This window comes from Ornithorhynchus anatinus, chromosome 3, assembly GCF_004115215.2.
Source record: "Ornithorhynchus anatinus isolate Pmale09 chromosome 3, mOrnAna1.pri.v4, whole genome shotgun sequence".
NCBI classification, from domain to species: domain Eukaryota; kingdom Metazoa; phylum Chordata; class Mammalia; order Monotremata; family Ornithorhynchidae; genus Ornithorhynchus; species Ornithorhynchus anatinus.
Genome location: NC_041730.1, coordinates 6071874 through 6085734, shown reverse-complemented (window position 1 = coordinate 6085734; position 13861 = coordinate 6071874). Strand labels below are relative to the sequence as shown.

The 13861-nt window shown below is 65.2% G+C and overlaps 1 protein-coding gene across 1 annotated transcript in view; it reads right to left on the bottom strand.

Annotated features, from left to right (window-relative positions):
• PACS1 (phosphofurin acidic cluster sorting protein 1) overlaps nt 1-13861 on the bottom strand; it is a 107403-nt gene that overhangs the window by 31362 nt on the left and 62180 nt on the right. The window contains exon 2 of the mRNA XM_029060132.1: nt 2157-2244. Coding sequence (XP_028915965.1) covers nt 2157-2244 — 88 coding nt within the window. The remainder of the gene's footprint in view (nt 1-2156; nt 2245-13861) is intronic.

Below are 13861 nucleotides of genomic sequence, written 5' to 3'. Positions count from 1 at the left end.
TCGAAACCCGGGAGCCCCACGTGATGTGGAGCCTCGAGCGCTCGGGAGAGGACAACGCAACGGGGTGGCGGCCGGGTTCCCCGCCCACGAGGGGCTTACGGTCTAGACGGGGAGGCGGACGCTCAGAGAAATAATTTAGAATGCATCACTCAAAAATCCAGAGCTGGGGCGCGAACAAAGGGCGCGGAGCCAAGCGCAATTTCCGGGACGAGCTCGGGAGCCCCCCGACGGACGGGAGACCCGTTCAGTTCCCATCTGGCTAAGCCTGTCCTGGCACTCGGTACAGCGTTCTGGGCGCGGCAGGCGTCGCCAGCCCCGTGCCCTACTCTCCCAAGCGCTCAGCCCAGTGCTCCGCCACGGGAGGCGTTGGACAGCTGGCCGATCGAGACGGCAGAGAGTTGGTTTCGGCTACCGGACGGGCCGCTTGGTTCCCGGCCCGTCCCGTCCGTGGAAATCCGTCCCCGGGGTAGATCCCTCCCCGGGGGCTCCAATTCGGTCCCCGGGCCAGACGCGCTCCAAGAGGACCCGCGGAAGGGGACCTAATGCAAGCAGGGTTACGTTTTCGATTATTTTTTATTTTGTTGTTGATGTCACTCTTCAGAGTAATTGGAATTCCATTATATTAATAAGTAATCGTAATAAATAACGGCTGCCCCTAGATTGTAGGTTCACCGTGGGCAGGGAGTGTGTCTGTTCACTGCTCTACTGTCCTCTCCCAAGCGCTCGGTACAGTGCTCCGCGCACGGTGAATGCTCAATAAACGCGACCGAACGGATCCGTCGAGCGCTCGGTAACTGTGCCCGGCACAGAACAGGTGCCTAACGGATAATAATACATAATATGCGTTAAGTGTTGACTCTGCGCCAGGAAGAGGCCCCCTTCGCCTCTGCTCCTCCTCCCCTCCCCTCCGCCCCACAGCACTTGGCGTATGTACGTACGCGTTTATTATTCGATTTCTTTTCTAAACGGCGCGGTACGTAGCTCTGATTCTATTTATCTCGATGGCCCCGATTCCCGTTCACTTGCTTCGTTTGGTTTTGTTGCCCATCTCCCGCCTCCTAGGCTGCGAGCCCACCGTCGGGCAGGGATCCCCCCCCCCCGTCCGTCGCCGGACCGTCCTTTCCGAGCGCTCAGTCCGGGGCTCGGCACACGGTAGGCGCTCCATAAACGCGACCGACCGGATGAACCGACGACTGTTGCTACGAATGATGATGACGACGGATTGCTAGGGGAGGCCAGGGAAGGGTCACGGGGACGAGACGGTCCCTGAAATTAAAACCCCACAAATGCATTCACTCGGCCGTATTTTTTGAGCACTTTCTTTCGTTCATTCATTCAACGGTATTTACTGAGCGCTTACTTTCTGTGTGCAGGGCACCGTCCTAAGCGCTTGGGAGGGTACGACACTAAACGGACAGATTCCCCGCCCGCGACGGGTTTACAGTCTGGAGATGAGCTTGATGTCCGCCCACTGAGCTCGTTCCATTCACTCGCTCGCTCAGCGGTATCGACTGAGCGCTTACTACGCGCGGAGCACTGGACTAAGCGCTCGGGATGGACAATTCGGCAACCGACGGAGACCGTATGCATCCCCGCCCAACGACGGGCTCGCGGTCTCATCGGGGGGAGACGGACGGACAAAAACAAGACAACATCGTCACCGCAGACAGGATCGAGGGGCTGGACGCCCCATTAGCAAAATAAATAGGGTAACACATGACACAGACCGAGGAGCACAGCGCCCAGGAGGGGAGGGGAAGGAGCGGAGGGAAAGGGGGCTTAGTAGGGGAGGCGAAGGGGGAAGGAGGAGGAGCAGAGGGCGGAGGGGGAGCCGAGAGGGCGCAGAGGGAAAAGGGGTAGCTCAGTCCGGGAAGGCCTCTCGGAGGAGGGGACCTCTCGCTTGGGCTATAACAATGACATCCGTTAAGCGCACTAAGGTACGCGCCCGAGCACCGTTCTCGGCTCCGGGGCGGATACGGGGTCGTCTCACGCCCATTTTACAGACGAGGGAGCCGAGGCCCCGAGAAGGGAAGCGACCGGGCCCAGGTCGCCCAGCGGGCAAGCGGCGGAGCCGGGATCAGAACCCGCGCCCCGGGGTCGGAGGGAGAGGGAAGGGGAGGACGCGAGGGAGCCGGAGCCCGCCGGGCCGCACCGACCTGCAGCTTCACGGCGATGACCACCGAGTTCAGATCCTTGTCCATCTCCTTGAGCATAATGAGCTTCTTCAGGGTCAGGCTGAACAGTCTGGAGACAGAAGAGGAGAGAGAGCGGGGCTCATCGACCTCCGGCGCCTCGGGAGAGGGGTCCACGGGGAACCCGGGCGGAGACGGCCCAAACCGCCACTCGCCTGCGGGGCGACCCCGGGCCCGTCGCTTCGCCGGACCTCGGGCGCCTCGTCCGCGAAACGGGGACGGAGACCGGGAGCTCCGCTACCCCGGCGCCTAGTGTCCGGCACGCGGCGGGCGCTTGAGAGGTGCCGTGGGAGAAACCAAAACCCGACCGAGCCCCAAACCCAACCGAGCAGGAAGGTGCCCAGACGCCCGCCGCCCTTCACGCCGACGCGGCCGCCGGGGAGTCGGTCCCGCTCCGAGGAGGGCCCGGGCTCATCCCGGGCCCTTCCCGCCGGGGAGATCTCCCCGGCGCCCCCGGCCCCTTCTCCTTCGGCTGGGCCCGGCCCAGCCCCCCCCCCGACTCCCGGGAACGCGGGGGAGGAGGGAGCGCGGCCCAGCGGAGAGAGCCGGGCTTCCGGACTTCTACCGAGGAGACCCTCCGGACCCACCGCCGGAACGACGGCGGCCGGAGGCGGGGCCTTCCGGGAGAGACGCGTCCGTGGGGTCGCCGGGGGTCGGGAACGACTCACTACGGCGCTTGGCGTGCGGCAGGCGCCTCGCAGATGACCCGGTCACAACCATCACTTATCGTCCGTGAAGACGGCTTCGGGGTGCGACGACGGCGAACGGTGCGTTTTGTGAAAAGGGTTGTGGCAGTTGAACGTGAGATCTCTTTTTTTTTAAATTCGGTCGGCGCCCACTTTGTCCCGGGCACCGTGCCGAGCGCCGGGGTAGAAACGAGCTGATCGGGATGGACGGGGCCCGCGTCCCACGTGGGGCTCCCAGTCCCGACCCCCGTTTGACAGTCGAGGTCGCTGAGGCCCAGAGAATAACAACAATAATTTTGGTATTCATTAAGCGCTTACCGGGCGCACGGCACCGTTCTACCCGCCGGGGTGAATGCGGGGTCATCACGTCGTCCCACGTGGGGCTCACGGCCTCCGTCCCCATTTTACAGACGAGGTGACGGAGGCCCAGAGAAGCCGAGCGACTCGCCCACGGTCACCCGGCTGACGAGCGGCGGAGCCGGGATTCGGACGCATGACCTCCGACTCCCAGGCCCGGGCTCCTTCCGCCGAGCCACGCTGGGAAGCGACACCGCCCGCCCAAGGTCACACAGCGGGCAAGCGGCGGAGGCGGGATCGGAAGCCGGATCCCCTCAGGCCCGAGGGAGACCTCGGGCCCTCGGTCGCCTGTAGCTACCGTCCGGGCGTCAACTACTCATTCGGTCGGATTCGTCGAGCGCCCACCACGTGCGCAGCGCCGTACCAAGCGCTTGGAACGGACGACTCGGCAACGGACAGAGACCGTCCCTGCCCAACGACGGGCTCACGGTCCGATCGGGGGAGACGGACGGACGGAAACGAGGCAACGTAAGCGGCGGGGGGGGGGGGGGGGGGGGAGGTCGGAGACGGAGCTAGGAGGAGACGGACGCGGGCCGGGATTCCAGGAGCGGCCGAGGGTCGGCAGGCGGCTCTCATCCGAAAGAGTAACGAGACGACACTCGGTTTCTCCCTCCGGCGCCCGGCCTCTCCGGGGCCCCGGGGGAGCGCGGCGCGGGTCAGGGCCGCCCGCTGTTCTCTTCATCGCCGCGAACCGCCTGGCCGGGAAAATGGGACACGGGCTCTCTGGATCGCGACTCCCGGGGGCACCTCTCTCCTACGGGCTCCGCCGGGACGCGGCCCCCGGGGCCGCGGAAGGGAACACGGAGGCGGCCCGGGGAACGTCGCCCGGTGAAGCCGTCCCGGAGGCTGGGAGCGATCGGACAACCCGCCGGGAGGGCCGTCAGGCCCCGGGGAGGTGACGCTCCAGGTTGCCGAGTCGGGGGGGGGGGGGGCTGCGACTCCGCCCTTCCGCCCGAGCCCGGATCCCGGCGGTAGGGGCCGAGTCTCAGTCGGCTCTCCTTCCCTGGGCTGCCCGTCCCGGTCCCGTCCAACGGCACGGGCCGCTCCCCCCACCCCCTCTCTTCTGGTATCTGTTACGCGCTCATTAGGTCGGTATCCGTAAAGCGCTTACTACGTGCCCAGCACCGTTCTAAGCGCTGGGGGGGGGGGGGGGATACGGGGTCACCGGGTCGGCCCACGTGAGGCTCCCGGTCTCCATCTCCGTGTCCCGGACGAGGTCACCGAGGCCCAGAGGAACGAAGCGACCCGTCCGCGGTCACCCGGCCGACGAGCGGCGGAGCCGGGATTCGAACCCCCGACCCCCCCCCGACTCCCAGGCCCGGGCCCCGTTCACCGAGCCACGCCGCTCCTCTACGTGCCCGGCACCGTACTGACCGCTCGGGCAGATCCAGGCCAGTCGGAATGGCCGCCGTCCACGTCCCACGTGGGGCTCGCGGTCTCGATCCCGTTCTGCCGCTGAGGTGACCGAGGCCTAGCCGAGTGAAGTGACTTGCCCAAGGCGACACGGCAGACACGCCGCAGGGCCGGGACGAGACCCCGGGTCCTCCTGACTCCCAGGCCCGGGCTCCATCCGCTACGCGCGCTGCTTCTCGGGATATCACGGTTTATCGTAGACGAGAAGCAGCGTGGCTCAGCGGAAAGAGCCCGGGCTTTGGAGTCGGGGGCCGCGGGTTCGAATCCCGGCTCGGCCACTCACTCGTCAGCTGGGTGACCGTGGGCGAGTCACTTCGCTTCCCTGGGCCTCGGTCACCTCATCCGTAAAACGTGGACGAAGACCGTGAGCCCCCCGTGGGACGACCCGATCCCCCCGTGTCCACCCCAGCGCTTAGAACGGCGCTCCGCACGTAGTAAGCGCTTAACAAATACCAACATCATTATTACTGTCATTACGTCCGCCTCCCCCTCTAGACCGCAAGCTGGCGGCGGGCAGGGAGCGCGTCCGTGCCATCTCTTCATTCATTCCGTAGCATTTACCGAGCGCTTACTACGTGCAGGGCACCGGACTAAGCGCTCGGAATGGACGACCCGGCAACAGACAGAGACCGTCCCCGCCCGTAGGCGCCGGGCACCGTACGAGGCACTCGGGTGGGTTCCAGGCCAGCCGGGTTGGACGCGGTCCCCGTCCTTCATGGGGCTCCCGGTCTCGATCCCCGTGTCAAGGATGAGTTAACCGAGGCACAGGGAAGTCGGGTGAGCCGCCCAAGATCGCACGGCAGACGAGTGGCGGAGGGGGGAGCAGAACCAGAGAGTTCTATCTATGATTCCGGGGAGCTCGCCTCCTCCGAGAGGCCTTCCCAGACTGAGCTCCCCCTCTCCCTCTCCCCCCCCACCCCGGCCCCCCGCGCCCCCGGCACCCTGCTCGTTCGTATACATTATTTATTTCCCTGTTTATTTCGTCGACGAGGCGTCCGTCCCCTTCATTCTATTGAGCTTGTTTTCGTTTCGCTCCGTTTCGCTTTGCCGTCCGCCTCCCCCGTTTGGACTGTCGGCCCGTCGTCGGGCAGCGATCGTCTCCGTTGCCCGACCGTCCGTTCCCGGCGCTCGATAAACGAGGGAAGCGGCGTGGCTCAGTGGAAAGAGCCCGGGCTTGGGAGTCGGTGGTCATGGGTTCGAATCCCGACTCCGCCCCCGGTCAGCTGCCTGACCGCGGGCGAGTCATTTCACTTCTCTGGGCCTCAGTGACCTCCTCTGGAGAACGGGGACCAACGCCGTGAGCCTCGCGCGGGACGACCCGATGACCCCGTATCTCCCCCGGCGCTGGGAACGGTGCTCGGCCCCACAGTGAGCGCTTAGCAAATACCGACATCATTATTATTATTCTCTGTCCCCTTCATTCACCCCAGCCTCGTCTCCACGGCACTCCTGTTCCTATCCGTCCTTCATTTTAACGTCTCTCTACCCCCCTCCCCCCCGGACCGTAAGCTCCGTGCGGGCAGGGGGCGGGCCTCCCGATTCTGCTGCGCTGCGCTCTCCCGAGCGCTTAGCGCGGTGTCCCGCCCGCCACAGATGCCCAATCGTTTATTGATTGAGGGGAACAGAGTGGGCCTCTCCGCTGCACGGACCGCGTCCGAGAGGGACCGAAGCCCGCGGGTGTGCTCGGGGCACCGACCTTCTCTTTTTAACGGCACCCGGAGGGCGCCTCGTACGCGCCAGGCACCGTACTGGGCGCCGGTAGGACGCGGTCCCCGTCCCACGTGGGGCTCACGGTCTTCATATCCCTTTTCCAGATGAGGGAACTGAGGCCCGGAAAAGCGCGGCGACCCACCCGCGCCTTCCCCAGACGGGTAAGCCACGGGCCCGGGGGGGGGGGGGGGTCGGGGTCTGGGCGTCCCCCTTTCTGGGGTCGACACCCGGAGGAGGAGGAGGAGGAGGAGGAGGCGCGCGCTCCCCGGGCGTCTCGCCGAGGTCGCCGGGTCTCCTCCTCCCCGCGGGCCGGGAACGGCCGCCGCGCGGCTCCGCGCGGAAACATCAGGGTCGGGGAGAGGGAAGCGTACGATGAAATGACCTCCGGGCCGGAAGAAGAAAACCGGGCGGTGGGCGGCGCTTAAAAATGTGACATTCAAAGGGAACGTGGCAAGCCGTCCCAGCCCCACCCTTGACCTGCTTCGGGGAAAGAGACCAAAAGACCCCCCCCCAGGTGTTATCTGGTGGAGCGGCGGGCCGCCGCGGGCCGAAAGGCCCGTTTTCTCAGTTGGATCCTCGTGGGAGCTGGAAGGGGCCCGTCGCTTCTGCCTCACCCCCCCCGGGGGCCCCGGCAGAGCGCCCGACCCTGTCGGAGGCGCCGGGGCGGGGGACGTTCGGCCGGGGGGCGGGGGGCTCTCCACGGGGCCGGGGCCTGCGAGGAAGAGGACGGGAGGGCGACCGATCAGACCCGGCTGGGCACCGCGGCTCCTGTGACTCGGGGGCTGCGGCCCGCGACGGCAGTGACGACGACATTCGTTCGTTCGATGGTACCTATCGAGCGCTTGCTACGTGCGGAGCACTGGACTAAGCGCTCGGAAGGGACAGATGGGTAACGGACGGAGACGGTCCCCGCCCTCTGCCGGGCTCACCGTCTCACCGGGGGAGACGGACGGACGAGAACGACGGCCGTGGATAGGATCGAGGGGACCAACGGCCCACTGAGACGACGGCAGACGAACATTCCGTTCGAAGCACCCTCCGAAGCACCGCGGCGGATACGAGCCGATCAGGTTGGACGGGGGCTCCCGGTCCGAATTGCCACTAATGATATCCCGCCTCTGCCCCGTGCCAGCCGGGTGGCTTCGGGCGAGTCGCTTCACTTCCCTGGGCCTCGGCGACCTCATCTGTGCCACCTGGCCGCGCTGCTTCTATCCCACCCCAGTACGGCGCCCCGCACGTGGCGGGCACGTAACGGATAGCCATTTTTAATGGACGGATAGGTGCCGCTGTTGACGGAGGAGGATCTGCACCTCCATAATTCGGTTCATTTCCGTCGATGCCCGTCTGCTCCTTTTGTCGTCCGTCTCCCCTCTTCTGAACCGAGAGCCCGTCGGCGGGTAGGGGTTGTCTCCATTTGGTGCCGAGCCGTCCTTTCCAAGCGCTTAGGACGGTGCTCCGCACGCAGTAAGCGCTCAGTAAATACGACCGAATGGCTGAACACCCTCTGACGAGGATAACGTCGGTATCCGTCCAGCGCTTCACTCTGTGCGGAGCACTGTTCCGAGCGCCGGGGCAGATACGGGGTCATCGGGTTGTCCCCCGTGAGGCTCCCCGTCGTCATCCCCATTTTCCAGATGAGGTCACCGAGGCCCAGAGAAGTGACGCGACTGGCCCACAGTCGCCCAGCTGACAGGTGGCGGAGCCGGGATCCGAACCCGTGACCTCCGGCTCCCGTGACCGGGCTCCTTCCGCCGAGGTCCTCTCTGGGCCTCAGTCCCCTCACCTGCAGAACGGGGGGGACGGAGACCGTGACCCCAGCGTGGGACACGGAACCGTGTCCAACCCCATCAGCTCGCATCTCTCTCGGCAGTCAGTCCGTGCAGCGCGCGGCCCAGAGCGGGCGCTGGAGGAATACCGTGAAAACCGTTTCAAGACCAAGAGCCTCACGGGGTCCCGCGGGGCCCGGCCTCCCCGCGGAGGGCAGCGGCCGGAGGGGACGGGAGGGGATCGGGGGCCCCGCCGGCTCCCAGACGCCACGGCACCCCCGTTCCCCTCGCCGAGAGAGAGGTTTCAGGTCCGCGCGGGCAGCCGCTTAGACCGCGAGCCCGTCGCCGGGCGGGGACGGTCTCCGTCCGTTCCAAGCGCTCAGTCCAGTGCCCCGCACAGAGTAAGCGCTCGATGAATACGACCGGACGGGCGGCCTCCCGCTCTCCCCGTCCCCATCCCGAACGTGCCCGTTACCCGCCCCCGCCCGGATCACCCTTCCGGCCTCCTGCCCCTCCCCGCTCGAGTCCCCACTCGGCTCTCGAGACCCTCCGGGGTTGCCCACCGGCCCCGGCGTCTAGTACGGGGCCCGGCACGCGCTAACAGAGACCCCCCGCATCAAACGGAAACGCCTTCCCACCGCCGGCTCTCAGGCGCTCGGTCGCCTCGTCGGCCCGCGAGCGAGCCCGCGCGCTCCGCTCCGCCGCCGCTGACCTTCTCGCCGAGCCGCCGCCTCGCCTGTCTCGCCCGCCTCCTGCCTCTGGCGCGGGACACCCTCCCTCCCCACACCGGCCGGACGACGACTCTCCGCCCCGCCAGAGCCTCACGGGAGGCCCGCCCTGATTGAGCCCCCCCCTTCCTCGTCTCCCGCTCCCTCCCGCGTCGCCCTGACTCGCTCCCCTCCAGGTCGTCTCTGCCATACAGTAACAGTGACGGTGACGGGATCTGGTAAGCGCCCACTATGCGCCAAGTACCGTTCGGAGCGCTGGGGAGGACACGAGGCGATCAGGTTGCCCCACGCGGGGCCGTCTTCGTCCCCGTTTTACAGATGAGGCAACCGAGGCCCGGAGAAGTGACCGGCCTGACGAGCGGCGGAGCCGGGATTTGAACCCACGACCTCCGACTCCCCGGCCCGGGCTCTTTCCACTGAACCCGGCCGCTTCTCTGAAGCGGGGGGGGGGGGGGGGGGGGTCGCCGTCTGTCGGATTTGAAAAGGGAGGGGGCTCCAGGGCGGAGGCAGGACGTGGGCGAGCGCCGTCCCGAGCGCTGTACTAAGCCCTGGGAGAGATACAGGATCGTCGAGTCCCACAATCGATCAGTCCTATTTATCGAGCACTTACCAGGTGCAGTACCCTGCGCTGAACCCTCGGGAGGGGACCGTACGCAACGGTGAAGTTGAGAGAGAAGATGGACTGATTCCCGCTTACGGAGGGGACCGAGGCACAGAGAACCGAAGTCTCCGGCCCGGGGTCACACAGCAGGTAAGCGACGGAGCCGGGATCAGGACCCGGGGCCTCCGACTCCCGGGCCCGGGCTCTCTCCGCCAGGCCAGGCCACTTGTCCGTCCCTGCTCCTTGCCCGCCGCGTGACCCCGGGCGAGTCGCGTCGTCTCCCGTTGCCGGTAACCGTATATATTTTCCATCATCCTACTTATTTCGTCGACGGGATGTTCGTCCCCTCCATTCTATTCATCGCCATCGTTCCCGTCCGTCCGTCCGTCTCCCCCGATCGGACCGTGAGCCCGTCAAAGGGCGGGGACCGCCTCCATCTGTTACCCATCTGTCCGTTCCAAGCGCTCAGTCCGGTGCTCTGCACAAGGTAAGCGCTCGATAAATACTACTGAACGAATGAATAACAACGTCGGCACTGGTTAAGCGCTCCCTACGTGCCGAGCCCCGTTCCAAGCGCTGGGGGAGATACGGGGTCATCGGGTTGGACCACGTGAGGCTCCCGGTCTTCATCCCCATTTTCCAGACGAGGAAACTGGGGCACAGAGAGGGTAAGTGGCTTGCCCACAGTCACCCAGCCGACGAGCGGCGGAGTTGGGATCCTCCCTCCGGCGCGGGGCTCCCGCTCTGAGTAAGAGGGAGTGGGATTTAATCCCCATTTTACGGATGAGGAGGCGGAGGGTGGGAGAAGTCAGGTGACCTGCCCGAGGTCGTCACACGGGAAGCAGGCGGCGGAGCAGGGATCGGAACCCAGCGGCTCTGACTCCCAGGCCCGGGCCCCTTAGGCTCGCCCGCTGCGTGACCTTGGGCAAGTCTCTTGACCTCCCCCCCCCCCCGGGTTTCTTCGTCTAGACTGTGGGCTCCTCCTCTAGACGCCTTCCGGGCGGGAAACGCAGCGTGGCTCGGCGGAAAGAGCCCGGGCTTGGGAGTCATTCATTCGTTCAGTCGCTAGTATTTGTCGAGCGCTTACTATGTGCAGAGCACTGGCCTAAGCGCCTGGAACGGACAGATCGGCAAGAGAGGAGAGACAGTCCGGGCGGAGGCCGTGGGTTCTAATCCCGGCTCCGCCGCTTGTCTGCTGTGTGACCGGGAGCAAGTCACTTGGCTTCTCTGGGCCTCAGTTCCCTCCTCTGCAGAAACGGGGATTGAGAAATGGGACGACTGATCATCCTGCACCTCCCCCAGAGCTCAGAACGGTGCTCTGCACACAGGAAGCGCTTTACAGCGCTTGCCGTTCTATTATTATCCGCCACGACTCCGCCGCGCCGGCGTCTCTCAGGCACCGGCACGGTGCTCTGCACGCCGCGGACACTCGGCGGAAAAAGCACGGGCTTGAGAGTCAGAGGTCATGGGTTCCAATCCCGGCTCCGCCGCCCGTCAGCTGGGTGACTCTGGGCGAGTCACCTCGCCGGGCCCCGGTTCCCTCCATCCGTCAGATGGGGATTAAGACCGGGGGGCCCCCCGGGGGACGGGGACGGCGTCCCCTCGGAGAAGCAGCGGGGCTCAGCGGAAAGAGCCCGGGCTCGGGAGTCGGAGGCCGCGGGTTCTCATCCCGGCTCCGCCGCCGGTCGGCTGGGTGACCTCGGGCCAGTCACTTCGCTTCCCTGGGCCTCAGTGCCCTCATCTGGAAAACGGGGATGAAGACCGGGAGCCTCACGTGGGACAACCCGATCCCCTGCCATCGACCCCACGCTCGGCACGCAGTAAGCGCTTAAGTACCAACTGTATTATCATCTCGCATCGCCCCTAGCGCTTAGTGCGGTGCCCGGCACGTAGTAAGCGCTTAACACATACCACGAAAAGAGAAAGACCGAACTCGGAGGCGGGGCTCACGCCTCCGCCTCCGCGTACGGCCGTCGTAATCTCCCGGGAAACGGTAACGGCGCTCCGCCGACGGTAAGCGCTCGAGGAAGGCGAATGATTTCAGCCACTTGCCTGCTGCGTGACCGTGGCCAAGTCACTTCCCTTCCTCTGTGCTTCGGTTCCCTCTTCCGTCAAGTGGGCATTAAGACGGCGAGCCCCGCGTGGGACAGGGACCGCGTCCCACCTGATCTGCTCGTGGCCTCTCCGCCGCTCGGTACAGTGCCCGGCGCAGGGTTAGTGCCTAACGGATGCCGGAATCGTTGTGACGATCTTTCTGAGAGAGAGAGAGGATAATGTAGGGATCCGTGAAGCGCTCGCTACGTGCAGGGCCCCGTTCTAAGCGCCGGGGGAGATACGGGGGTCATCGGGTCGCCCCACGTGAGGCTCCCCGTCTTCACCCCCATTTTACAGATGAGGTCACTGAGGCCCAGGGAAGTGAAGTGACTTGCCCGCAGTCACACAGATGGTTGGGCAGTGTTGTGGGCAGGGAGCGTGGCTACCAGTTCTGTTTTACTCAACTCCCTCCAACGCCTAGCGCGGTGCTCGGCACACAGTAAGCACTGCCCGGAACACATTAAAGCACTTCACAAATACCCATTAAAAAAAAAAAAAAGTCACTTCACTTCCCTGGGCCTCGGTTTCCCTATCTGCAAAATGGGGATTCGATCCCTGTTCTCTCTCCTGTTCAGACCGCCAGCCTCATGTGGGACCTTAATTTTGTACACATTTTTAGTCCCGGATTTATTTTGTTAATGAGGTGTCTGTCCCCTTGATTCTATCTATTGTTACTGTTTTTGTCCGCCTGTCCCCTCCGATCAGACCCCGGGCCCGTCGACGGGCAGGGATCGTCTCTTATCTGTTGCCGAACTGTCCATTTCAATCGCCTAGTCCAGCGCCCTGCGCGTAGTAAGCGCTCGATAAATACCACTGAATGAAAGAATTAATGGATTTGGTATTTGTTAGGCGGTTACTAGGTCCCAGGCACTGCTCTAAGCTTCGGGGTGGACACAAGCAAATCGGGTTGCGCCCAGTCCCCGTCGTGCATAGGGTTCACGGTCTTAATCCCCATTTTCCAGATGAGGACACCGAGGCCCAGAGAAGTGAAGCGACTCGCCCAAGGCCACACAAGCAGCCAAGCGGCAGGGCCGGGATTAGACCCCGTGACCTCCCGCCTCCCGGGCCTCTGCTCTCTCCGCTAAGCCATACTGCTTCTCACCTGATGATCCTGTAATAATAATATCGGTATTTGTTAAGCGCTTACCGTGTGCGGAGCACCGTTCTAAGCGCCGGGGCAGACGCCTACCCACACCGACGTTCAGAACAGCGCGTGACGCGTAGAAAGCGCCCGACGACCACCGCAGATTCTTCCCGGTCGTAACGGAACCGGGCCCCGGAACCGCACGCTCTCTCGGCTCGGCGGCGTCGCCTTCTGGAACGGCTTTCCCGACAAGGGGAAGGAGGAACGCGGCATCCGCGGGAAGGAGGAGACGCCACGGAAACGATGCTTCTTCCTGTCTTTGAGGGGATTCGAACTCAGCCGGACCCGGCCCGTCACAAGGCCCGTTCACAGATAAAGGGGGATCGATTACGCGACGGCTGATTACGCCACGGTAATTCGATCGCGGGGCTCCGACGACGGCAGGGACGGATAACGGCGGGCCGGGAAATTCTCCTCTCCGCTCTGGACCTTCCCCGAGTACGACGCCCAGCCGCAAATCGGCAAAGGGCGCGGGGAGAAACGGCGCCCTTTCCCGCTGCTCGGATCCGCCCGCTCCTCCCCCTCGGTGACAGATCTCTATTCCTTGTCCCCGGGGCGGCCGGTGACGGGCCGGGCGGGGCTCCGCCCGCCTCCAACACCGCGTCGCCTCCGGGACGCGCGACGATCCCGAGAGCGACGGCCGGGCCCGGCGGAAGGGGCCCGGGCCCGGGAGCCGCGGGCCCCGGGTTCCGATCCCGGCTCCGCCACCCGCCCGCGGAGCGGCCGCGGGGCAAGCCACTTCGCCTCTCTGGGCCTCGGCCGCCCGGCCTGTAAAACGGGGGCTACGCGCCCGTCCTCCCTCCTACTTCGCCTGCGGGCTCCGTGCGGGGCCGGGGCCGCGCCCGACGCGATGGGACTTTTATCCACCCCGGGCCACGGACGTAATAATAACAGTAACGATGCTATTTGTTAAGCGCTTACCGCGTGCGGAGAACCGTTCATCGGGCCCTTCCCACGTGAGGCTCCCGGTCCCCGTCCCCGTTTTACAGATGAGGGAACTGAGGCCCAGAGAAACGAAGCGACTTGCCCACGGTCCCCCAGCTGACGAGCGGCGGAGCCGGGATTCGAACCCATGACCGCGGACGCCCGAGCCCGGCCGCTTTCCGCCGCGCCGCTGCCCACGTAGTAGTAAGCGCTTCACCGACACGAGAGTGACCTGTTCTCATGCTA